This window comes from Crocuta crocuta, unplaced genomic scaffold (assembly GCF_008692635.1).
Source record: "Crocuta crocuta isolate KB4526 unplaced genomic scaffold, BGI_CrCroc_1.0 scaffold337, whole genome shotgun sequence".
Classification (NCBI taxonomy): Eukaryota; Metazoa; Chordata; class Mammalia; order Carnivora; family Hyaenidae; genus Crocuta; species Crocuta crocuta.
In genome coordinates this window covers 3,009,692-3,037,171 of record NW_027528873.1, presented here as the reverse complement: position 1 = coordinate 3,037,171, position 27,480 = coordinate 3,009,692, and the positions used below count along the sequence as shown (strand labels likewise).

The following is a 27,480-nucleotide window of genomic DNA, read 5'->3' as shown; positions in this document are numbered from 1 at the left end:
TGGTAGTATAATTACTACCGATTCAAAAGTGTCATGAGATTTTAGAAAGGGTGCTCTGGACAAACAGGGCACATGATAGAAGACAAGTTGCCTTGGACATTCTCAACTGTGAAATGAGGATAATAGATCACCTAGGAGTTGTAAGAATAAACAGTCTGCTTTATTTCTCACAGCAGAGTGACCACACTTAAAAAATTCCTCTAGTTATATGTTGTGCTGATTTTTAGGATAGGTCTAGCACCTTCTATACATCAGGCCAAGCTGCCTTCACTCAACAGGATCAACAAGTGATGGCCCACCTTGCCAGCCAGGCTTGCAAACTGGCTTCACATCCACCTGCACCAGCGTGTCCTGAGCGGCGGGCTTCTGTCCACAGTCATAGGCGGTCACCAGGATCTCATACTGGTGTTGCTTGTCATAGCTCAGCTTCTCGGTATTTCTGATGTTGCCTGAGGACACGGAGACATTCAAAATGGTTTCAGATCAAGGTAACCACACTGAAGTTCTTTAAAATCCCTTCTATACTGAACTAACCTTCACTGGAATGGAATGACCAATTTCCTTACCTCCTCCTAAAAACAGCGGCAAATAGGGAGCATGGCTTTCACCGTTGACTGCTTGTGCCTCAGTGGCAGATTGGCAGGCACCACTGAGGAGCCACCCCAGCTATGGGACGGGATTACTAGGGGATTCCAAGCACATATCTGGGACCCACCTGGTGTGTTCGTTAGTCATGGGTTGTCAGAAAAGCTCCTCTTAAAGTGTGCCCATGTGGTTGTGTCCCTGATGATGCAGGGCACCAAGGCTCATCTGCCATGAAATCTCTGGGAAAAAGATGGGACTCAGAAATGTCCTGACACATATTTTTTATCATCTGGGCTTGTGGCCAGAAATGTTCACTGCCTCTTCTCACATTATTTTGCTACCAAACAGGAAGAAAAATCAATAAGAAAACATGGGGCCTCCCTTCTGAAAGCTACACAGAATAACAGATTCCTTGCCCTGGTGGCAAAGGCATTTCTCTTCTCCAAAAGAGACCAAACCATTTTTCTGGGCCGCGTGGGTGTTTTTCTTCCTGTGGGTTTGGTATTATAATTCAGAAATAAATATTTGATAATTACTTAGCAAAATTCTAATTGACAACTTTTGCTGAAATACAGTCTTGCGTCTAAGGGATGAATAAAAACCCAGTGTCCATTGAATACTTCTCAGGTTTTGATTCTAACAGAGTGAAGTTTTCCTTTGTGGAGGATAATTTCATTCTTGCTTTTTTATTGATAGTGGAGCCAACAGCAAATGAGAACTCCAATGTTATCATTATCCTTTAGCAGAAGTGAAATTAAGAAAATGGAAATTTAAAAACAAACCAACACGCTAATAAGCAACCATGGAATGGCTGACTCAGGTATATTTTTAATATTTCATCAAAACTAAGGGAAAACTCCCTAATGAGCTCCCTTCCATTTCAACGGATGTCTATGGCCCGTGTGAGTGGAGGCAACAGGTTCTAAGGCAAGGAAGCCTGGGGAATTACCAAAGTCACATAACGTTTCAACGATTCGAAGAGCTGATGCATCATTCATCACCTAATACCAGTGAAACGGTCCTCAGTACCAGGCCCTTGAGCAGGGCCTCTCCTGTGAGAGCCTAGGGTCCAAGACACTGGACCAAGAATTAGGATCTTTTATTCCACCATTGGCTCCACACTATTTCTAAAAATGTAACCGCAGCCACCGATTTGAAGTAAAATTTAGTTTAACAAAGCCAGTCAAAAAATCTCCGAGTAAAAATGGGTTTGATGTATTTTTGCCTTCGTGCCTGGCATTCAGAATCCCTTTTGCTTCCCCCGCCCCCCACCTCTTGGCTTCAGTCTCAGCTCAGTGTCCCCCAAGGCTGGGGTGGCTCGGTGTTGGGTTGGTGACATTCCTTGCGGGCTCTGTTAATGAACTAGCTTGTGGTTATAGCCCTCGCAGGGGACAGATTCTTGCAGGTGGAAGCAGTGTAATATAACCACGAGAAGTATGTTGCCGCAACATCAAATTGAATTTTGGACTAAAAAGTTTTAACTTTCCCTTTCTTTATGGTTAAATGGCTCTCAAAAGATACACCTCAGAAGAGGAAGGCTCTGGGTTTACAAGCCGTGTGGCATTAAGCGGACCAAACACTATTGACTGTGATAGAAAAATAAACACACAGGCAGCAATCCCTGGGCCAGTCTGCGGCAGCCACACATCCTCATGAGTCCTAATGAAACTGACAAACGAATATACTTTCTCCACCACTGCTGGCCTCATGCATGGGAGAATGGGTTTCTGAGCCTGGAATTTGAAGCCTTAGGTAAAAAATGAGTTTATAATGTTGTTGGGGAGGGTCCTACATGGATAAGACACACACTTAAAACTTTTTGGAAGCTCGAAAAGCCACACATGCTTCTGTTACAATTGTGTTCTTTCCCCCACAGTTGAATGATTTCTCCCATCAGGGCCTTCTTAGGAGACCTGAGTTCATAGCTAGCCCAGGTGACTAGGTGGTCCTGGGCCCATTCCCCTGGTCCAAAGGAACCTGGGGAAGCTATTTCTCAAAGAACAATTAGTATATACCATGCATATTAGTGAAGATTTTTTTTTTTCAAACGAAGGTGGTTGGAGGTGTGAGGAGCCAAGCACACTGGCCTGTAGCCTTCTTCCAGTGGAATTTAAATTGGAATCACCCTGGGGTGCCTGGGTGGCTCAGTCAGTTAATCAATCATGATCTCAGGGTTCATGAGTTCCAGGCGTGCATCGGCCTCTGTGCGGACAGCTAAGAGCCTGGAGCCTGCTTCAGATTCTGTGTCTCCCTCTCGCTCTCTGCCCCTCCCCCATTTGCACTCTGTCTCTCTCTCAAGAATAAACAAATAAACAATAAAAAAAAAATCGGAATAACCCTTGTGGAAAATTATACAGGCCAGGGGCCAACATGACAAAGAGGTAGGGGGATCGTACTTCCTGTCTCTCAAAAAAGGGCTGAAGCCAATGGACTTTGAACCCCAAGAGTCTGGGAGGAAAAAAGATGGAGTCTACCAGGAAGAAAATGGGAAAACCCGACGGCCCCACAGGTGCATGATTGAGAACTGGGGGAGATAAAATGGGACATGGAGGCACGGAGGGGACGGATCCCCTTCTGCGAGAGAAGAGAAAGAGCCACTGGGGAAGCTAGGACTGTATCTTGACAAGAGAATAGCCTTGGATCTGGACAGAGAGGGATCCCATCATCCCATCTCTAACGGCAGGGCTGTCTTTGGACTGGGGCCTGCTGCCCTGTTCGCACACCAAGGGAGGAGGAAGTCACCTCTGGGTTCGGTGGTACTGCAGGGGTGCAGTCCGCAGCAGGAGAATGGGGTCCCTCCCTTGAAGAGCTGCAGCACAGCTGCAGGAGCACATATTTGGTGGCATCATTAATGCGCAGGGAGTTGGAGTTTAAAACACAGCTAAGTGTGGGGCATATTTGATGGCTGACTGAGACAGTCTGCCTTGTCTGTGCCCTCTGCACAGTGAGGATGGATCCAAAGGAGTGATTTGGGACACCTGGTCCATGAAGAAGAGACTGGAGGGGTGGGCATTTTTCTCCCCGCAACTACCAAGGCAGGGCCTCAGGGATTGGTCCTCAGGGCCCACAGTGGAGGCGGGACCTGCCTGCACCAAACCACACCCCTCCACGCTGGATAGCTGCTTATCCACTGGAGCTGGATAGATGCTATGGAACCAGACAGCCCCTCCTCTGGACCAGCACTGTGGCATTGCCTGGACTAATTCTAGGTCAATTCTTTGTTATTTAGATATATTCTCCCCTTTCTCCTTCTTATTTCCTTCATCTTCTAGGCTGATTACTCTGGTTAGTGGTTTGTTTAAACAGACATATTTAATCCATTTTCTTGATGCATCATCTACACTTCCCTCTTTCCTTTCCTTTCTTTCTTACTGGAATAATCAGGCCATATAGTTTCTCTGGGTAACTTTATCTTTGTTTCTTTCTCCTTGCCTCTTTCCTTATTCTCCTTTCTCTCTCTGGATTAAGACTTTTAGTCTCTCTGCCAGGTCAATGTTCATTTTCTCTCCCCCCCCCACACCTATCATTTCTCTCTTTGTATACGCTCTTCCATCAGCACTGCCTCCACCTTTTTCTTTACTTGAAGCTGGTGTTTCAGGGTTTTTTGCTTTTAGATTGTTTTTTTGTATTTTTTTTGTTTCTGTTTGTTTGCTTGTTTTATTTGTGTATTTGTGTGTTTTTGTTTCCTGTTTGTCTGTTTGCTTCCCTTTCCAGGGCTACTTCAATGAACAAACCGAAGTACACCTGGTGGAGGGTCCAAAACATCACTACAAGTAGGGAAATAAAAGAACCAAAGTCACAACAAGAGAGACCAAGTGACACTCTCCAAAAAACACCTCCTGAATGCCCAGGCCCTGGAGAGCATATGAGCCCCCTTTAATAGATCAGTACTTGCAAGAGCAGAGCACATAACAAGCTTTTAAAACTTACCAGGGACAGAAAACTAGGCAAAATGACAAAACAGAAGAATTCTCCTCAAAAGAAATTCCAGGAAGAAGTGACAGCTAAAGAATTGATCAAAACACATATAAGCAACATAAATGAACAAGAATTTAGTATAATAGTCATAAAATTAATTGCTGAGCTTGAAGAAAGCAGAGAAGACAGCAGAGACTCCATTGCTGCAAAGATCAAGGATCTTAAAAATGGTCATGATGAATTAAAAAATACTATAAGTGAGTTGCAAAGTAAAACAGAGGTGGCCACAGTGTGGATTTAAGAGGCAGAGGAAAGAATAGGTGAATTAGAAGATAAAATTTTGGAAATTGAGGAAGCCAAGAAAAGGAGAGATAAAATGATCCAGGAGCATGAAAAGAGAATTAGAGAATTAAGTGATGCAATCAAATAGAACAATATCTGATTCATAGGAGTTCCAAAAGAAGAACTGAGAGACAAAGGGGCTGAAGGGGTACTTGAACAAATCATAGCTGAGAACTTCCCCAACCTGGGAAAGGAAACAGACACTGAAATCCAAGAGGCACAGAGAACTCCCTTCAGACATAATTTGAATTGATCTTCTGCACGACATTAACTGGAAAATACAAGAATAAAGAGAGAATTCTGAAAGCAGCTAGGGATAAATGAGCCTTAACATACAAAGGTAAATACGTAAAGGTAGTAGCAGACCTATCTACTGAAACTTGGCAGGCCAGAAAGGGATGGCAGGAAATCCTCAATGTGATGAAAAGAAAAAATATGCAGCCAAGAATCCTTTATCCAGCAAGCCCATCATTCAGAATAGAAGGACAGGTAAAAGTTTTCCCAAGTAAACAAAAACTGAAGGAATTCATCACCACTAAACCAGCCCCACAAGAGATCTTGAGGGAGATTCTGTGAGGGAAATGCTGCAAGAACACAAGTTACCAGAGATATCACTACAAGCCCATGAAACCTACAGATAACACAATGACTCTAAACCCATATTTTTCAATAATAACACTGAGTGTAAATGGACTAAATGCTCCAATCAAAAGACACAGGGTATCAGAATGGATAAAAACAACAACAACAACAACAACAAAAAACAAAACAAGACCCATCTGTATGCTGTCTAGAAGAGACTCATTTTAGACCTGAGGACACCTTCAGATTGAAAGTGAGGGGATAGAGAACTATCTATCATGCTACTGGAAGTGAAAAAAATAGCTGGAGTAGCCATGCTTATATCAGACAAACTAGACTTTCAATTAAAGGCTGTAACAAGAGACGAAGAAGGGCATTATACAATAATTATAGGGTCTATTTATCAGGAAGAGCTAACAATTATAAATGTCTATGCACCAAATTCAGAAGCAACAAAATAAAGAAAGCAATTAATCATAAACACAAGCAATCTTATTGATAAGAATGTGGTAATTTCAGGAGACTTTAATACTCCACTTACAGCAACGGATAGATCAATCACTTAGACAGAAAATCACTAAAGAAACAATGGCCCTGAATGACACATTGGACCAGATGGATGTGACAGCTATATTTAGAACTCTACATCCCAAAGCAGTGGAATACACTTTCTTCTGGAGTGCACGTGGAACATTCTCCAAGATAGAGCACATACTGGGTCACAAAGCAACCCTCAATAAATATAAAAGAATTGAGATTATACCATGAACACTCTCAGGTCACAGTGCTATGAAACTTGAAATAACCACAGGAAAAACTCTGGAAAACTCCAAAAGCATGGAGGTTAAAGAATATCCTACTAGGGGTGACTGGGTGGTTCAGTCGGTTAAGCATGTGACTTCGGCTCAGGTCATGATCACACAGTTTGTGGGTTCGAGTCCCATGTCAGGCTCCGTGCTGCNACCAGGCAATTAGAGAATAAATTTAAAAATATATGGAAACAAATGAAAATTGAAAATGCAACAATACAAACACTTTAGGATGCAACAAAGGCAGTCCTAAGAGGAAAATACTTTGAAATCCAGGTCTATCTCAAGAAATAAGAAAAATCCCAAATACAAAATCTAACAGCACACATAAAGGAACTAGAAGAAGAACAGCAAAGACACCCCAAACTCAGCAGAAGAAGAGAAATAATAAAGATTAGGGTAGAAATAAACAATATGTAGAATCCAAAAAAACAATTGAACAGATCAATGAAACCAAGAGTTGGTTTTTTGAAAAAATAAACAAAATTGATAAACCTCTAGCCAGGCTTCTCAAAAATAAAAGAGATAGAGCACCCAAATAGACAAAATCACGAAGGAAATGTATTTATTACAACTAATCCCTCAGAAATACAAGCAATTATCAGGGAATACTATGAAAAAATATATGCCAACAAACAGGACAACCTGGAAGAAATGGACAAATTCCTAAACACTCACAAGTGTGTGCTTTGAGTTTTCCAAAACTCAAATGGGAAGAAATAGAAAATTTGAACAGACCCATAATGAGTGAAGAAATTGAATCAGTTATCAAAAATCTCCCAACAAATAAGAACCCTAGACCAGATGGCTTCCCTGAGGAATTCTACCAGACATTTAAAACAGAGTTAATACCTATCCTTCTCAAGCTGTTTCGAAAAACAGAAATGGAAGGAAAACTTCTGGACTCATTTAATTAAACTAGCATCACTTTGATTCCCAAACCAGACAGAGACCTGGCAAAAAAAGAGACCTACAGGCCAATATCCCTGACAAATATGGATGCAAGATACTAGAAATTGACTCAATAGCATATAAAAAGAATTATTCACCATGATCAAGTTGGATTCACTCCTGGATTGCAGGGTTGATTCAATATTCACAAATCAATCAATATGCTACATCACATTAACAAAAGAAAAGATAAGAACCATATGATCCTGTCAATAGATGCAGAAAAAGCATTTGACAAAATACAGCATCCCTTCTTAATAAAGACCCTTGAGAAAGTTGGGATAGAAGGAACATACTTAAACATCACAAAAGCCATTTATGAAAAGCCCACAGCTAATATCATCCTCAATGGTGAAAAACTGAGAGCTTTTCCCCTAAGGTCAGTAACACGACAGGGATATACACTCTCACCACTCTGTTTAACACAGTGTTGGAAGTCCTAGCAACAGCCATCAAACAACAAAATGAAATAAAAGGCATCTAAATTGGCAAAGATGAAGTCAACCTTTCACTTTTCGTGGATGACATGATACGCTACATGAAAAACCTGACAGACTCCACCAAAAGTCTGCTAGAATTGATCCACAAATTCAGCAAAGTCACAGGGTACAAAATCAGTATACACAAATTGTTTGCATTTTTATTCACCAATAATGAAGCAACAGAAAGAGAAATCAAGAAACTGATCCCATTCACAACTGCACCAAGAACCATAAAATACCTAGTAATAAACCTAACTAAAGATATAAAAGATCTGTATGCTGAAAACTATAGAAAGTTTATGAAGGAAGTTGAAGAAGATACAAAGAAATGGAAAAATATTCCATGCTTATGGATTGGAAGAATAAACACCGTTAAAATGTCAATATTACCCAAAGCACTCTACACATTCAGTGTAATCTCAATCAAAATTGCACGAGCATTCTTCTCAAAACTAGAACAAAGAATCCTAAAGTTTGTCATTGCCATGTAGTATTCCATGGTATAGATAAACCACACCTTGAGGGTGTTATGCTGAGCGAAATAAGTCAGGCAGAGAAGGACAAATATCATATGTTTGCACGTATAGGAGGATTAGGAGGAACTTGACGGAGGAACAAGGGGGAGAAGAAGGGCGGAAATGGGGGGGGAAAGGGAGAGAAGCAAACCATGAGAGCCTCGTGAATGCTGACAAAAACTGAGGACTGATGGATGTGGGGGGAGGGGGGGATGGGCATGGAGGAGGAGGACACTTGTGGGGATGAGCACTGAGTGTTATGTGGAAACTAATTTGACAATAAACTATTAAAGAAAAAAAAAAAAAAGAATCCTAAAGTTTGTATGGAACCACAAAAGACCCCAAATAACCAAAGTAATATTGAAGAACACCAAAACAGGAGGCATCACCATCCCAGATTTTAGCCTCTACGACAAAGCTGTCATCATCAAGACGGTATGGTATTGGCACAAAAACAGACACATAGACCAATAGAAGAGAACAGAGAACCCAGAACCCAGAATTGGACCTACAAATGTATGGCCAACTAGTCTTTGACAAAGCAGGAGGAGTATCCAATGGAAAAAAGACAGTCTCTTTAACAAATGGTGCTGGGAGAACTGGACAGCAACATGCAGAAGAATGAAACTAGAGCACTTTCTTACACCATACACAAAAACAAACTCAAAACAGATGAAGGACCTCAATGTGAGACAGGAAACCATCAAAACCCTAGAGGAGAAAACAGGCAACAATCTCTTTGACCTCAACCGCAGAACATCTCCAAAGGCAAGGGAATCAAGAGCAAAAATGAAGTATTGGGATCTAATCAAGACAAAAAGTTTCTGCATGGCAAGGGAAACAATCAACAAAACTAAAAGATAACCAACAGAATGGGAAAAGATAGTTGTAAATGACATATCAGATAAAAGGCTAGTATCCAAAATCTTTAAGGAACTCACCAACTCCACACCCTCCCCAAAAAATAATCCAGTGAAGAAATGGCAGAAGTCATGAATAGACACTTTTCCAAAGAAGATACCCAGATGGCCAACAGACACATGAAACAATGCTCAGCATCCCTCATCATCAGGAAAATACAAATCAAAACCACACTGAGATACCACCTCACACCAGTCAGATTGGCTAAAGTGAACAAATCAGGAGACTATAGATGCTGGCGAGGATGTGGAGAAATGGGCACCCTCTTGCACTTTTGGTGGGAATGTAAACTGGTGCAGCCCCTCTGGAAAATAGCATGGAAATTCCTCAAAAAAATTAAAAATAGAACTACCCTATGACCCAGCAATAGAACTGTTAGGCATTTACACAAGTGATACAGGAGTGATAAAGGAGTGCTGATGGATAGGGGCTCATGGACCCCAATGTTCATAGCAGCACTCCCAACAATAGCCAAAACATGGAAAGAGCCTCAATGTCCATCAACTGACAAATGGATCAAGAAGATGTGGTTTATATACAATGGAATACTACATGGCAATGAGAAAGAATGAAATCTGGCCATTTGTAGCAATGTGGATGGAACTTGAGGGTGTTATGCTAAGTGAAGTAAGTCAGGCAGAGAAGGACAGATACCATACGTTTTCACTCATATGTGGAACAGGAGAAACTTAACAGAAGACTATGGGGGAGAGGAAGGGGGAAAATAGTTACAGAGAGGGAGATAGGCAAGCCATAAGAGATTCTTACATATTGAGAACAAACTGAGAGTTCATGGGGGATGGGGGAGAGGGGAAAGCCAGTGATGGGCATTGATGAGGGCACACGTTGGGATGAGCACTGGGAGTTGTATGGAAACCAATTTGACAATAAATTATATTAAAAAAATTTTTTTAAATTAAACAAACAAAAAAGAAAATTATACAGGCCAGTTACTTTGCAAGTGTTTATGGGGCATGTAATTCCATGCCTAAGAAATTGTTTCCGAGAAAATGATAAAAATTGCCGATATAGGTGCAAATATGTTTGTTTAATCATTATTTCCTCCGGTGAAAAATAATAAAGAAATTTGATGTCTGATAGTAACACAAGAGTTAGGTAAAAGGTTCTGTGCATCAGATGGAATGTTTTTAGCACTAAAAGTGGTAATTATGAAGCATTTGTAAGGGTGGAAAAATCCATACAATCGAATGCTAAGTGAAAATGGCTGGATAAGGAAAACAAGGCGAGTGTGACCTTACTTTTGTTAAAAAAAAAAAAACTTCATAGAAAAAGTACTGGTAGAACGTCAATAATGGCTATCTTTGGTGGCATTACAGGTGATTTATTTCCTTCTTCACACTTTCCTATGCTTTGCGAGCTTTCTACAAAGAGCATGTGTTGCTTTTCTATTCAGATGGAAAAGAAATGTTTTTCATTTACTTTAAAATAAGCAGACTCTAGGGCACACTTGGCTCAGAGGAGGCAGAGGCCCCTTACTCACCAGGGCAGCCGACTACTCAATAGAGGCTGCCTGGGACCATGCAACTGCTGGAAAAGGAGAAGAGTCTGTCAAGGTGTCACAGAGACCCTTGCTGCTCCTTCCCTTTATTCCAAAGTGTGGCTGAGAGCTTGGTTTGTGCAGACATGCTGGTGAGCGCCTTGTTGATAATGTATCCAACCTCTCACATGGGCACAGTATTTAGCACGGGATTTAATTCCTGTGATTTACCAGCGAGGATCTGAGGCAAGGGTTAAGTAACTTGTCAAAGATCTCTCTCTCTCTCTCTCTCGCACACACACACACACACACACACACACGCGGATGTAAGACTAAGATGCAACTTTGTAGCTTTGAACTTAAATACCATAGCCATGAATTCCTGTCAAACATCACTGAGGAGTGTGATACCATCACGGTGGAAAGGCATAGAGGCCGATGCTCAAGGAATTTGGGCTCCAGTCCCAACTCTGTCACCAGGGTCACAGGTGCTGTCAGGCAAGCTCTTTATACTTTAAGACTCAGTTTTCCTACCTGTTCAATGGAAATGAGGATCTAGCCCCTACTGATCTCAAAGAGACCAGTCAAATGCCAGGAGATGGGAACCAGGAAGCCATTGGAAGTGCATCCAGAACTTCCTAAGAGGGAGTGATAACTCAGTTACCTGCTCATAATTTCGGCCTGGGAATCTACAGGGCTTGGTGGGGCGGGGGGAGTGAAAAACCTTCATGTCCCAATCACCCAGGTAAATATCTGATAATTGCAGCACCATGAATGGAGCATTCCCTACGTGCCAGGTACTCTGTGGAAATCATTCCTGGGCACAGCCTTCCTGAGGCCTCACAACCCCACAAGGGGACAGGAACGGTTCCTGCCATGATTTTATGGGGGAGGAATTCAAGGCCGGGAGGCCAAGGGCATCTGGTAGGAAGAGGCTGAGTTTTGGGTTGAGACAGGCCAGGCTGAATCCATGGAATGTTTTCTATCTTCCCTGCTGCCCCATGCCCCCTTTTTCCCCAACAAGCAAAGAGCTTGGTAAGTTGGAGGTGCCAGGATCCATCTACCTGCAGTCATGGGGTTTCAATGAGTGGACCCCAAACTCAGCAGTACTTTCTCTGATGTACATACAAAGAACTTCTTCAAGGAGCCGGGAAGGTCGCTGGGAGAAATGATGGATAGGGGCCAATTGGGAAACTCATTAGAATGGGGAACTGCCGCTTCTGTGTCTGCCCCTGGGTCTTGCCTTCATTACTTGGAGAACCGCTTTTGTAAACCTCGCTGTCAGGGGCCCACACTCCCTGGGAGTGCCCACTCTCCTCTTCATCTTCTGTTGTAAACCAATGTTGGAGGCAGAGGCTTGGCAAAAGACCATTACTCACTTTTAATGAGACAGCTAGGGAAATAAATTGGCATATGTTAGTGAAATGGCTCATCAAGGTGAGTAATTATCTTCATGACTGGGGCAGTTTACCCTCAGATGAAAGGATTTGCATTTCATCTCTCATTGGGCTGTGGTTCTCCAGAACTAAGGCAGGAGGTCAAGTGGAGCCTGACCACCCATCACAGATACCTCCACTTGTCTAGTCTTGCTCTTCACCAAGGACTCATCGCTTCCCAAATTCCAAAGCTTTTGTGAACAGAGACCACAGAGCTGATCATAGAGGAAGAGAAAAATACAGACTAATTGTTTTATATTTTATAGAGAGGTGTGTATGCGTGCATGTGTATTTGATATGTGTGAGATATACACTTGTGTGGTAGAGACAAGACAGTCACCTCACAGGGCTTGTAGGAAAAGCTATCTGGAAGCAGTTCTGACAGGCTCTACTAATTGAAATCACCTACTTCTTAGTCCTGAACCAATCTTTAACTAAAGTCCAATATTTTCTCCTTTACTTTCTTGTGCACTAATGCACTGATCTTGTGTTCCACACAGTGAGCATCTAGCCATGTGTTGGTTTGTCATTCCCATGTGTCTTATCATTTTATAAGGAAACTGCCTTATTTTTGTCTGTTACATGAAGGGTGATTTCATCTTTCAAAGCAGATCATAAACCACTGGAGATCAGGGATGAGGGTGTCTCCTTGGCTTGCATTCCCTATGGAACCTGCTGCAGTTCTCAGGATGGAGAAGACTGTGTCCCAGGATAAGTTTCTCCCCAGTCTCAATGTCAAGGAGCATAGGAAGCACTGAATACTGGTAAGCAGGTCACTGATGGTACTTCCCTCTAGACACTGGCTACCAAGAGGCTCAGAGTTAATCCACTGCCTCAATGCCACCTAACTTTCTATATTTTATTCTGACTTTCTTTCTACTGGATGGTAAGCTCCATGTGGGCAGTCCCACATCTGTTTTGAGTTCCACTCTCACTCCTTTCCCAGTTCCCAGCATCATGCCTGGCACTCAGTAAATAATTTACAGAGTAAATGAACTTCAGGTTTTGTAACTTTTGCATCTTTGTGCAGCACTCTATGACCCTATTTGAAACAAGTGGGGAGAATATACCCATGGGTACACACTCATGCTATTAAATAATATACTTGACAAATAATTATCATTTGATTAACATGGAGTTATTGAAAATTGTATTTAACATGGGCTGAGTTGATTGGGCATCTGGCTGAGGCATTAACACTACAAGTGTTTTATTAATGGTGATGGGGAAATGCACAAATGGCTTTATAGAACTGTTTTCAGTTCAGTAAGTTCAGCTTGGGATTGGGGTATGGTGGGAAGTTTCATTCATTCATCATTCTCACTGTGGTAGAAATTCTCAAAGGACATTGGCAAGAATATCAAAGATTCCCAAACTAACCTAAGCTTAGAAGTTATTTCCAAAAATCTTCACCCTCTCTTTTAGCATTTTTTCCCTTTTTTTCCTGAGAGTTGGAAGAACACAGTTGGGGTGGAAGGCAGTACCACAACTTATGATATGGAAAGGGATCAGATATGACAGAGTTGATGGCATGGAAAAGTCTATCAGAAAATCATCCCATCTTCAGTATCCAGATGTGTGGCATTAGGAGTTCTATGGACTGTACTCACTGAGTAAGTTTCCGAGGTGTCTGGGGGGTTATCTTCGACCTGGCTGTGCTAATAATATATGGACATCTGCTCTAGTGCAGGACTGAGTTCTGGGTTACAGAGCCTAGGTCATGGATAGCAAGAGAGTCATCGCCTGCCATGGATGTTCAGAGCCCTCGCTTGGCCTTCAGAGAGGGGATGGTGGACTTGTTTCCCTGTGCCTCCCCCCAATGGAGCCTAGTCACGACACTCACCATTTCTATCAATGGCAAAAGGCACGTCAGTTGTGATGATTTCATAGTTGCAAATCTGGCTGTACTGAGGGGAGCAGTCTTCGTCCACGGCCTCCACCTGCAGGATGCTGTCATAGATCTTGCCCTCTGTCACCACCGCCTTGTAGGCTGGCTCTTTGAAGGTGGGAGCAAACTCATTGACGTCCTTCACCTGGATATGGACCACGGCCCTGGGACCACACACCAGAAGGAAGAGATGGCAGTGAAGGGAGAATGATGCTGTCCTCCCACACCTCCCGTGGGAACTGACTCCAGTCCCAGGGCTAAGGGGGCAGAGAAACCACGGCCAGTCAGAATGGTTGTCTGTCTGTCCTCCCACTAGAGATGCTTCTACCTGTCCCCACCCTGCTTCAGAGATGAAGCCGCGCCTTCTCTGGCCTTCCCTGTTACTCAGCTTTTGGCAACGATTCCTTCTGGATCGCCTCCCCTTTCCTTTCTTCACTCCTCCTCTGTTCATTCACTCTTCCTTTCAGTAAGAATTTAACCACTCCGGCTCTGTGTTAGGCTCAGAATCAAAATATGGGAGAGAGTTACAACCTGAACTATAAAGTGCCAGGACAGAGATATGCGTGTGGCATGGGAGAAACCCAGAGAAAGGTCCCAACCAGCTCTGCTGGGATGGCTGGCTCAGGGAGGGCTTTTCGGAAAAAGTGACACGTGAATGCAGTCCTGACATCTCATCTGAACGCAGAGCAGCACGTGATCCCAAAGGGTGGGCAGGTGGGTGGGAGGGGTGCAGGGAGCTCTGTCCAGCCACTCACTTGTGTGACTTCTTCCAGGCCGTCTCTCGGGGCCCCGCGCCACAGTCGTAGGCCTGGATGATGAACGTGTACTCTTTCTGCAGCTCGCAGTCGATGGGGCTCTTGGCGCGCAGCCGGCCCTCACCCGATGTCTTGTTGAGCACCACGGCCTCAAAGGGCAGCTCCTGACCGTGGATCTTGAACGCGCAAATTTCCCCTGCAGAAGGATGGAAGACAGTGAATGGGGATCCTGAGAATTGCCAGATTGAGGACAGAGCTTCTCTTGGGCCAGATTTGCAAACCCAAAACCTCCAGGCCATTTCCTCCACACACAGAATTCTTATACTGGAAAAAGAGCCCTCCAGAGACCCAGATCAACATGCTCATTTCATGGATGGTAAAACTGAAGTGTTTCACACATGGAAATGTCACCCATCAAGTGTATCCGGTGGAAAGGAGGGGAGTCATGGTGCAGGGCGGCTGATGACTATCCTAGTTTGCTGCCTTCCTCTTGCCCTTGCCCAGAGTGGGAACAAAGATTTTGCCCACAGCCTAAAGATAAATGGTTGTAGAGGAAGGAGAAAAAGTCTGCACAATCTTTTGTCCCTTGAACCACCAGCGTGAGCACTGCCGGGGAACTTGTTAAAAATGTAGGCTCCCAGGTCCGATCTGGACCTCCTGAATCGGATTACATATGTATACATTTTTTAACCAGGTTACCTGCTGAGGTAGTTGTTTGCTGCCTAAATGTGAGCAGCACTGCTCTGTCCTTTCCTCCTGGCTTCAACACCCCACATTGCTGCAGCCAGCTTCCCACCCCTCCACCCCCAGTTAAGTCTCTCCACCCACCACTTCCCTGGGGGGCGAGGGACACCAATCAGGTGCAATTTTCTCTCAAAACAGTGGGCGTGAGTCTGAGTTCCAGAAGCCCTGTGGAGCCTGAAAAGCTAACTTCTTAAAGAGCTGAACACATTGTGAAATTAATGCATTTCTCTCCCTCAGCTGGGTTAATGTGTATTATAACTATTTCTCTGCATTAAAATTATAAGGCCGTGAAAACATCTTCTTTTTCTCAGTTGATGGATATTTATTTCTTGAACCCCGACTGCAAGTAAGCCGTGTAGTACATGCCTTGGGAAATACTGAAAACGTGAGATACATTCTCTTCCTGAGTAGTCAGGAAGATAGCTTGTAGATGTCCAGAAAGACCACTCAGGTTGCCAGGGAGGGGGTGGTGAACGTCACGTGACACAGGCAGCAAAGAGTTCATCTCTAGGCTGCTGGGGGGAAAACATAGCCTTGGAACTTAGAAGCTTGGAGTCACATTCGAGGTTTGCCACTTTTACTCGTTGCTGTAATCGAGTTATGATGACTTTGGGTTTCAGTTGTGTCACCTAGAAAATGGCCCAGGGGATGATGGTGCTGGAGGAGAGCATCTACTCTGAGATGCCCCAACCCTAGTCCAACATTGTCCCAGCAGCGCTGCTGAGACCAGGATGAGGTGCCTAGTGTGCACAATTTAAGGGGGTCCTCAATCTGAGGGCAGTCAGGTGTCTTCCTGCCACTAGTGCAGGCCCTGTCCAGCTGTTCTAGAGAGGAACAGTCTCCTGACACTGTGGGGAGAAGGGGTCACATGATCGCACACCTGCTCTGTGCATAGTGCCAACTCCATATCTGTACCCAGGTGAACTTATTCAATCTTCACAGCAAACTGGAGGCAGGTGCTTTCTGCCAACATGTAAAATCAGGAACAAGGAGGAGAGGGAGGAGGAGAAGGAAGGAGAGAATCAGAATCAGAGAGGTTATTACTTGCTCCTGGTCACAGAGCTGGAGATGGTGTAAGCCCCAGGGATGGCTGACTCCTGAGCCGAGCCAGTTCTACTCCACTGCACCGTCTGTAAGTAGCCCCATAATTTCAAGGACATTGCACTGGGGATTTCTTCCAGTAGCATTCTATATTCCCAGTGAAGTCTCAGTCTGGAGAGAAATACCCCATTTTACATACAGGAAGCATGCCCTGATCTCTTACTAACAATGTTTTCTGAGATGGTCAATCAATACCAATCTTACCTGTAGGCTTTTCTTTTTTATTATTTCATTGATCCTCAATTTCATTATGAGCACTCCATTTTCACTACACCCCCTCCTGGCCATTTCTCAGATGTAGGTGTGGAATCATGGACAAGACAGACAAGTTACAGAATGGGCCCCACCAAGAAGGCGGATTCCCATTCTGTCACTGTTGTTCAGGATGGGCGGTGGCACTGTACTGCCTCTCAGATAGGGTTAGATCTGCAGCCCTCAGGGCAGAAGGGCACGTTTCATCTGGTTCTCATGTTTAATTTCTGTTTTGAGTTGAGTTGAAAATGAGTTTGAATGGATGAAATTCTGAAGTGCCTGCCTTGTGATTCTATCCCAAGATCAATGCCAGTGTGGGAATATTACCAGCAAATGTGCCCAACCTGGCTCTGGGGCAGTCTCTGGAGTGCCCAATCACCACATGATTGTAGGACTGATCAGAACATTTTTCTTTGAAGAGTGGAGTTAAACTGAAAATAAATGAGGGTCATTTTCTGTTGGAAGCATCTGATCACAACTAAAATGGTTCTCAAAACTCAGAAATCCTCAACAAGAGGGAAGGAGAGGACAGAGGAAATGGAGACACAGGAAGGAGAGACATAGGAAGCTTCAGGGTCACACATTTCATCTAAGTCCAGCTCAGTTCAATTCAATGGACCAGAAATTTCTGAGAGCACTTGCCGTGGTGCCAGAGACACAACAGAAAGTACTTGGGTCCCTTAAAACACAAGGATAGCCTATCCTCACACACTCATTACCTGAGGAGACAGCAAGGAAGCGGGCCATATGATGCTCAGGTAGTCTCACCAGCTTTGTCTGAGACAGGATTTAGCTTCTTTTGAAGAAAAGCTAGAATTCATGCTGCCCTCATCCCACCTCTTGCTCTGACCCTTGTGCTCCTGTTGCAAAAACATTCATTCATTTTTTTCACCCATTCATTCACCTTATAGGTATTGATTAGGGACTACACGCCCAGCCCTGGTGAAACACGTTTGAGCAAAACCACACCCAGTCCTGGTACATATGCTGCTTGCAGTTCAGTGTGGGGGACAATAAGTAATCCAATAATCACATCCCTAAATGAAGAATAGTGACCGTGATGGGTGATTGAAGGAGAGCTCCATGGTGCTAAGAAAGTTCTGACATGTCAGCAGGGCAGGGAGAGCTATGTAAGGATGTGACAGCTGAGCTGAGATCTGAGGAAGAGGAGGAGGGACATGACCAGGCCAGGAGGGAGGAAACTGAGTTTCAGACAGAGAGGTAAATAACCTAGGGCCCTTCAATGGGAAGGGACATTGCGAAGCCACCAGGCCTGGAGGGCCGGTGTGACAGGAGCAGAGGCAGTGGGGCAGGGCCAGCTTCATGGGCATGTGACCTGAGAGCCACACAGTGTTCCATGCTTAAGAGGACCCTGAGCTTGGTTTAAACCTCTGTTGTTATCATCTTGAATTTCCTAATAATTTTATCTTTGAATTTGTGTTTTGTACACAAAGTGTGATGCAACAATGCAGAATGTCTGGGAGCAGAGGAGATGAAGACCCATTGTTCTGGCCGCCCCATATACATATAGTGCTCAGAATGCCCACTGAGCCCAGAAACTCAGGGCACTTATAATGTGCGGGGATCCAGCGGCCGCAGTGAGAAGGTAAGTGTATGGTGTCTGTGACTGAGAAACCAGGGAGCAGACAACCCAGAGAGGTGCCTTTTCTGTTCAAACCAAAATTATTTTGAGTGCAGAAAGAAGGCAGGACCAACCAAAGACCTCTGTCTTGTCTTTTCTTACTCACATTACTCATGTAATAGTCAAACACTTATGCTGAAAACGGCAGAGACGAAGAGGAAAGCTAGGACACCCTGCAGCTCCTTTTGTTTGGGGCTGCCCTTCCTACCAGTAAACTGAGGGTAGACAGTGTGGATAAAATGTGTGCATATCAAGAAGCAAAATAAACACAGTTGAGTTCCATTTGTGTTTGTGTGGCATTTACAATGCTCTGGTAAAGAATTAAATACATAGGCATACGTGAGCAGTGAAATGTAAACTCTGTCATTTTCAGATGTTCTGCACAGCAGTTAAGTGCTCTTATATTTGCATTTAAAACTAGCATTGCATAGTATAAAGATGAATGGTAAAATTCATGCTCATAATTTAGCATTTTAATCTGTCTTTACTTAGAATGACATCAAGTAGCAAATTAAGAACAGTACAAGTTGAGAGAGAATCTATAGAAGAAAGGTCCCAGAATGGAGCGCGAAGGCATAAGGATATTTAAAACTGCAGAACACAGTGCTGGTATGTGAGTCACTGGGCTGTTTCCATCTTTTATGAGATCTACTACAATAATTTGTTATTACTAATAAACAACTGCAGTCGGGGCGGGGGGCAATGTGCATAAAGTAGGAGTTTGTAGTGGTGATGATAAGTGGTGATTCCATGTAAACATATAATTTCCTTTTTTTTCTTTCATAGTTTATTGTCAAGTTGGTTTCCATATAACACCCAGTGCTCATCCCAACAAGTGTCCTCCTCCATGCCCATCACCCCCCTTCCCCTCTCCCCCACACCCATCAGCCCTCAGTTTGTTCTCAGCATTCAAGAGTCTCTCATGGTTTGCCTCCCTCCCTCTCCCCAATTACTTTTCTCCTTCTCTTCCCCCATGGTCCTCTGTTAAGTTTCTCCTGATCCACTTATAAGTGAAAACATATGGTATCTGTCCTTCTCTGCCTGACTTATTTCACTCAGCATAACACTCTCGAGTTCCATCCACGTCACTACAAATGGCCAGATTTCATTCTTTCTCATTGTCATGTAGTATTCCATTGTATAGATAAACCACATCTTCTTGATCCACTCGTCCTTTGATGGACATTGAGGCTCTTTCCATGTTTTGGCTATTGTTGAAAGTGCTGTTATGGACATTGGGGCCCATGTACCCTTATGCATCAGCACTCCTGTATCCCTTGGGCAAATTCCTAGCAGTGCTATTGCTGGGTCATAGGGGAGTTCTAGTGTTAATTTTTTGAGGAACCTCCACACCGTTTTCCAGAGGGGCTGCACCAGTTTACATCCCACCAACAGTGTAGGAGGGTGCCCGTTTCTCCACATCCTCACCAGCATCTATAGTCTCCTGATTTGTTCATTTTAGCCACTCTGACCAGCATGAGGTGGTATCTGAGCATAGTTTTGATTTGTATTTCCCTGATTAGAAGGGACGCTGAGCATCATTTCATGTGTCTGCTTGCCATCTGGATGTCCTTTTTGGAGAAATGTCTGTTCATGTCTTCTGCCCATTTCTTCAATGGATTATTTGTTTTTGGGGTGTGGAGTTTGGTGAGTTCCTTATAGATATTGGATATAAACATATCACTTTTTTTTCTTACAAATAGTTTATTGCTAAGTTGGTTTCCATATAACACCCAGNATTTGTTCATTTTAGCCACTCTGACCAGCATGAGGTGGTATCTGAGCATAGTTTTGATTTGTATTTCCCTGATTAGAAGGGACGCTGAGCATCATTTCATGTGTCTGCTTNCTCAAGGTCCATCCATGTTGCTACACATGGCCAGATTTCATTGTTTCTCATTGCCATAAACATATCACTTATAAAATGTGGGTTTCTAATATGCTTTCTTGGGCAGGAGAACAGTGTAGTGACGGACACGCAAGCCAGCTGGCAGTGGGTGCTGTGGGAAAGTGAGGCCAGCAGCACTAGGCTGTCAGGCCTCTGGGTGCAACCCACCAGCTGTGGCCCCAGGATGCTGTACTCGGCTTTCTCTAAGGCCTTCTTGATAGGCTAGGACAGAAGATGGGCCCCTGCAGGGCCAAGGGGGCGGGGCATGAGGTCCTGCCTCTCAGCACCCGTGTCTGCCTCACGTTGCCTTCTCCTCTGCAGTTGCGCACCTCTCAGCACCTTGGTGGACATTGCTAAAGCTGCTGCTCAAGTCCTCCCATGAGATTCTGGGGCAAATGAATGAAACTGACGCATGAATGGGTGAATGATATAGATTTGTAGAATGTATTTTGTTCCCAACCTTGAATACCCTTGAACAGCAGGTTGTGTTGATTCTATTTTTCAGATGAGGAAACTGAGTCTCAGACAGATCAAGTGTTTCACCCAAAGTCACTCTGGGTGTAAGGACCAGATCAAGGACGGATTTAGATCCTCTGATTCTAACTCCAGCACCTTCTTTGTTCTTTCTTGTTGCCTATCCCTGGGCCATTGTGACATTCTAGGATACTGGTTCTCCAAGTGCTGTCTGTGGACCCCTGGGATCCGTGAGCCCCCTTCTATGGGGTCCACAAAGTCAAAATTAGCACTCTACTAGAATTTTTTTTTAAACATTTTAATGTTTTATTTATTTTTGAGAGAGAGACAGCACGAGCAGGGGAGGGTCAGAGTGAGAGAGGGAGACACAGAATCTGAAACAGGCTCCAGGCTCTGAGCTGGCTGTCAGCACAGAGTCCGTCATGGGGCTTGAACCCACAAACCATGAGATTATGACCTGAGCTGAAGTCAGACCGACTTAATCGACTGAGCCACCCAGGCACCTGGACTCTACTAGAATTAAGGTATTGACTTTTTCACTGTTGTGATAACTTGTACTGATGGTACAAAAGAAATAGTGAATAAAAGTGCTGGTACCTTAGTAGTCCCTAGCTGAATTCTTCACCACATAGAGTTGGAGTTAAAAAAAAAAAAGTCGATTTCACCTACGAATGACTTGAGGGGCACCTGAGGGCTCATTTGAATCTGACTGGATTCTAGCTCAGGTCATGATCTCACTTCTGAGATGAAAGCCAGTATCGGGCTCTGCACTGACAGCACAGAGGAGCTTGTTTGGCATTCTCTCTCTGCCCCTCCCCTATTGTCTCTCTCCCTCTTAAAATAAATAAATGAACTTTTTTTCCTAAAAAAAGAATGACTTGAATAATGCAGTAACTCTTATTAATTTAATGAATCTCCATCCTTGAGCTCACATCTTTTTAATATTCCATGTAACAAAACAGAAAGTATACACAAAGCACCTTGCGCAGCACAGTATGCTAGCGTGTCTCTAAGAAAAGCATTTGTGTGAATTGAGTGGGAGCTGAACTAGGGCCTTTTTTCATGGAATGCCTTTTTTTACTTGAAAGAATGATTGTCAGACAAACTATGTTTATTCAAACAGGAGTGTGTGGCAGACATTTTAAAAGTAAGCCTGTCACTCAAGGAAAAGAGCCAGGAGTATTTGTTGCCAATGACAAAACAGCTTTTAATTTTGGAAAACTTGTGTCTGCCACATCCAGTTTTAGCCAGTTACCAATATATTAATACTTTTCTGATGAGATGGTTAGTGATATTAATGAATGTGACTGTGTGATATTGTACAATGAAATACATCAACTTTTGAAAGATCTACTTGTCAGTGAATCAGTATCTTCCACATGACCAATGTATAGTATTACACAGTCGTGTATGGGCAGAAGAGCCATTCAAAGAGCCAGTGGATTTTAAAATCACAGTATATGATAATCTCATTGATGTGACTTCAGATTCCTTATGATAACTAACCTTTAAGAAACACAGTGCTGATGCAGAGGNGACTTTTTCACTGTTGTGATAACTTGTACTGATGGTACAAAAGAAATAGTGAATAAAAGTGCTGGTACCTTAGTAGTCCCTAGCTGAATTCTTCACCACATAGAGTTGGAGTTAAAAAAAAAAAAGTCGATTTCACCTACGAATGACTTGAGGGGCACCTGAGGGCTCATTTGAATCTGACTGGATTCTAGCTCAGGTCATGATCTCACTTCTGAGATGAAAGCCAGTATCGGGCTCTGCACTGACAGCACAGAGGAGCTTGTTTGGCATTCTCTCTCTGCCCCTCCCCTATTGTCTCTCTCCCTCTTAAAATAAATAAATGAACTTTTTTTCCTAAAAAAAGAATGACTTGAATAATGCAGTAACTCTTATTAATTTAATGAATCTCCATCCTTGAGCTCACATCTTTTTAATATTCCATGTAACAAAACAGAAAGTATACACAAAGCACCTTGCGCAGCACAGTATGCTAGCGTGTCTCTAAGAAAAGCATTTGTGTGAATTGAGTGGGAGCTGAACTAGGGCCTTTTTTCATGGAATGCCTTTTTTTACTTGAAAGAATGATTGTCAGACAAACTATGTTTATTCAAACAGGAGTGTGTGGCAGACATTTTAAAAGTAAGCCTGTCACTCAAGGAAAAGAGCCAGGAGTATTTGTTGCCAATGACAAAACAGCTTTTAATTTTGGAAAACTTGTGTCTGCCACATCCAGTTTTAGCCAGTTACCAATATATTAATACTTTTCTGATGAGATGGTTAGTGATATTAATGAATGTGACTGTGTGATATTGTACAATGAAATACATCAACTTTTGAAAGATCTACTTGTCAGTGAATCAGTATCTTCCACATGACCAATGTATAGTATTACACAGTCGTGTATGGGCAGAAGAGCCATTCAAAGAGCCAGTGGATTTTAAAATCACAGTATATGATAATCTCATTGATGTGACTTCAGATTCCTTATGATAACTAACCTTTAAGAAACACAGTGCTGATGCAGAGGGGCACATGTACCCCAATGTTCATAGCAGCACTCTCAACAATAGCCAAATCACGGAAAGAGCCTAAGTGTCCACCAACGGACAAATGGACCAAGAAGATGTGGCTTATCTATACAATGGAACACTACATGGCAATGAGAAAGAATGAAATCTGGCCATGTGTAGCAACATGGATGGAACTCGAGGGTGCTATGCTGAGTGAAAATAAGTCAGGCAGAGAAGGACAGATACCACATGTTTTCACTCATATGTGGAACAGGAGAAACTTAACAGAGGACCATGGGGGAGGGGAAGAGGAAAAATAGTTAAGGGACTCTTAAATACTGAGAACAAACTGAGGGCTGATGGGGTGGGGGAGAAGGGAAAAGGGGTATGGTCATGAAGGAGGGCACTTGTTGGGATGAGCACTGGGTGTTACATCGAAACCAACTTGACAATAAACTATAAAAGAAAAAAAACTATTACTTATGGAGTTCTGGTGTGGTATCAGAGAAGAATATCCACAATTATCTGAAAAGATTTTAAAAATATTCCTCCCTTTTCCAACTGCATACCTCCCTTTTTTCTATTCACATACTTCATCTAAACAAGGTATCTCAGCAGACTGAAGGCAAATGAAGATATGAGGATCCAGCTGTCTTCCAGTATACTAGACACTGAAGAAGATTGCAAAAAATGTAAACAGTACCATTCTTCTAATTTATTTTATTTTGGAAATATGTTATTTATGTTAACATGTAATGAATTTATTATTGTTGTTTTTAAGTGAATTGATAGATAAGGATTTGAAAGTTTCTCCGTTTTAATTTCTTACATAGTAAATATTAAGACACACAACCTACCTAGACAAAAGCTCTTGAGGGTCCTTAATATTGTTTAAGAGTGTAAAGGCATCAGGAGACTAAAAAGCTTGAGAATTACTGTTCTTGTAATTTACCAACTACACTTTCCACTCAGATCATGATTCCATATCCTGTTCCTGATGTCTAAAACACAACCCTTCACCTCTCAGAGAACTCCGAGCCATATAACGTGCTCTGTATCTCACAGCTGAAGCTTTTGTAGAGGGTGCAACTAGGCGGAACTTGATGGCTCTGGAGCTAGAGAAGCTAGACTCGAACCCTACCTCTTTGATCAACTACCTGTGTGACGCTGGGCAAGTTACCTACCTCTCTGTGCCTATTTCCTCATCTGTAAAATGAGGTGATATTCGTAGTAGTCACCTCATAGCAATTTTGGTTGTTAGGAGGATTAAATGAGTTAATACATGCAAAACACTTAATAGTGCCTGATAATGAAGTTAAGTACTACATATGTGTTAGCTCTTCTCACTGCCATTATATTGAAGAAAAATCACACACTTCTGGCAAACTCACTGTTCATGTATGAGAACTGATGAGGCTGAATGTGGAGATCATTTTATCAGCAGAAATATTTTGAATCATTCAAGAATAGTCTGCTCCTTGAAACATCTTGCACCTGTCAGCCACAGCTTACACATACCTGCTTTCCTGAACATCACTGGTCAATGACTATATCCTGTGTCTGCAAACTCACATCCAGGGGAGATGTTTTCAGGGTGGGTGGGTATCGTTGGTCTGATTTCACTTGTCACAGTGGCTGGAGGCTGTTAATGGCCTTTATTCTGCAAGAATCAAAGGTGCTAAATATCCTGCTCTGAGAACCATCTTACCCAAAATGGCTAAGGTGCCCTCTTGAGAAACACTATACCCCAAGCATGTAGCTAGTCTCTTGTTTGAGCTAATGCCAGGACAGGCTCATGGTCCCAGACCGGAGGAAAATGATAGACCTTGTAAAGGCTTCTCCTCCAGAGTGGTGATGTGCGGTCGGATGGGGGTGATACTATCTGCTTTCCTCTGCACACTCTCTCCTCCAGCACTAACGCTCAGCAGACAGTGAGCCCTGACCATGCTGCCAGAGGGCTGGGAGGGTACGATTTTGAAAGTGTACTCTACACCTCTACCTGGAGCCATCTGCAGTCACTTTAAGTATAATAAAATGGGGAAGGACAAATGCTAATCACATCAAGAGGCAATCATGTCCAGAATATCAAATTAGGGCTGAACTTAGAGATAAATCTATACTTTAAAAAAGAAAGAGTTAGGGGCGCCTGGGTGGCTTAGTCAGTTAAGCATCTGACTTTTGCTTAGGTCATGATCTCGCGGTTCGTGGGTTCGAGCCCCGCGTCGGGCTCTGTGCTGACTGCCAGCTCAGAGCCTGGAGGCTGTTTCAGAGTCTGTGACTCCCTCTCTCTCTGACCCTCCCCTGCTCACGCTGTCTCTCTCTGTCTCTCCTAGAAATAAATAAAACATTAAAAAAAAATTAAAAGAAAGAGTTGATTTTAAGCTCTCTTGCTCCAGATAAAAACTTAAAATATCCCAAAGTAGAAAGTTAAAGGGAAGGTTCAATGGATCCTCCCTTCTGCTGGTCCCTCATGTGTCTGGGTGGCAGGAAGATGACCTTGTTTGGGGTCCCCAGCTGTGTTCTTCTCAGCTGTGTGACCTTGGCTCGTTCCTAAATTCCTCTTAATTTAACCAAGGATAAACCATGCCTAACCCTTAAAGTGCCAAGAGGCTGCAATGACACACTAAATGTGAAAGAACTTTGAGAAGTGTAAAGGTCTACCTGCTTTTTATTATTGTGATAATAATAAATCCTGCTTTCTGCGCTGCAAGTAGCTAAATGCATATTGGCAGCTTACCTTATTTCTGGGGTAGGGGAGGTGTCACCATTTATAGCTTCCTGTCTACTTAGTATTGAGCAAAAGAAAACATACTCTTTTATTTTAAAAAGCCATTTTCCTGCATTCTGAGATCAAAATCTTCCTTCCTTTTAAAAGATTTAACAGAAGTTATTGCATTGCTGAAAAATCAGTGAAGACAATGCATTTTTCCTTGTTTGGCAATGTTTGCTGAATGAATAAATGGTATAACAACGAATCTGTATGCTGAGAGATTTGAAGAAGTTCCCCTGGCTCAGCTAGTCACAATTAGGTCAAGTACAACTTGAAGAGATGTCAGACGGTCATTTGCTCTGCCTCGTGCCCAGTGGTCTGGAATTGAAGGACTCCAGGTACAAAAATGTGCTATATTCATCATACACTCAGCCAACCTTCCCTAGACATACATAATATAGTTAGGAAACCGATTGAATAAGAATTAGTAAAATTCACTGCAGCTCACATTTATTGAGCATTTACAATGGACCAGGCACTCATTCAGGACTACAGTGAAAACAACCTGCATCTCTTCGTGTGCTGACTGTCTGGCCAGGGGCTAGAGATCTGGATGAGTCAGGGACTAGCTCTGTGTTCACAGACAGGGGAAGGAGACAGATGACTAAAGAATTAAGCACAATGAAGTACTCAAAGGCTGCAACAGGTGTCTGTTCTGAGTATGGGGAGAACACAAAGCATGATGGTCCGTCAAGCTCACCCTTACATGCTTCCAGACACAGTTTGCTGTCACAGAGCCACCAAAGAAGAGTGCTATGGCTGCCAAGGGGAAAGAATATCAGCCTCAACAACTCTGGTGGGACAGGACACTGCCAATGGATCCCATCACGTTTTCCTCTTGATAATGGCAGTTCTTTCTTTTTTTTTTTTTAAATTTTTTTTTTTTTTTAAATTTCTAGGAGAGAGAGAGAGACAGCATGAGCAGGGGAGGGTCAGAGAGAGAGGGAGTCACAGACTGAAACAGGCTCCAGGCTCTGAGCTGGCAGTCAGCACAGAGCCCGACGCGGGGCTCGAACCCACGAACTGCGAGATCATGACCTAAGTGAAAGTCGGACGCTCAACCGACTAAGCCACCCAGGCGCCCCTGATAATGGCATTTCTGTACCTCCTTTCCTAGCAGAAGGTGAGTACAGGTCATTGCCTGCCCAAATGAGATGGCTTTTTCCAAGTCCTACCATTGTGCCCTTGCTGGTGGGAGTGACTCCCTGTCCTCCTGCTGACCTTGCTGGGTGGTCCCAAGGTGTCCACAATTCTGGTCAGGTGTTGCCACATGGCAGGGTGAGGGAGGGAAAAAAGAAACCACACTAACTAGGATAGTCACTGAGTTCACAGTGACTGAATTAAAACAAAATTTTTAATGTTTATTTAGTTTTGAGAAAGAGATAGAGCATCAGTGGGAGAG

General features: G+C 43.2%; 1 protein-coding gene across 1 annotated transcript in view; it reads right to left on the bottom strand.

Moving 5' to 3' along the window:
• CLSTN2 (calsyntenin 2) overlaps positions 1-27,480 on the bottom strand; it is a 395,679-nt gene that overhangs the window by 138,956 nt on the left and 229,243 nt on the right. The window contains exons 3-5 of the mRNA XM_077756665.1: positions 14,683-14,878; positions 13,883-14,091; positions 300-449 (exon numbers count right to left, since the gene is read on the bottom strand). Of these exons, the coding sequence (XP_077612791.1) occupies positions 300-449; positions 13,883-14,091; positions 14,683-14,878 (555 nt within the window). The remainder of the gene's footprint in view (positions 1-299; positions 450-13,882; positions 14,092-14,682; positions 14,879-27,480) is intronic.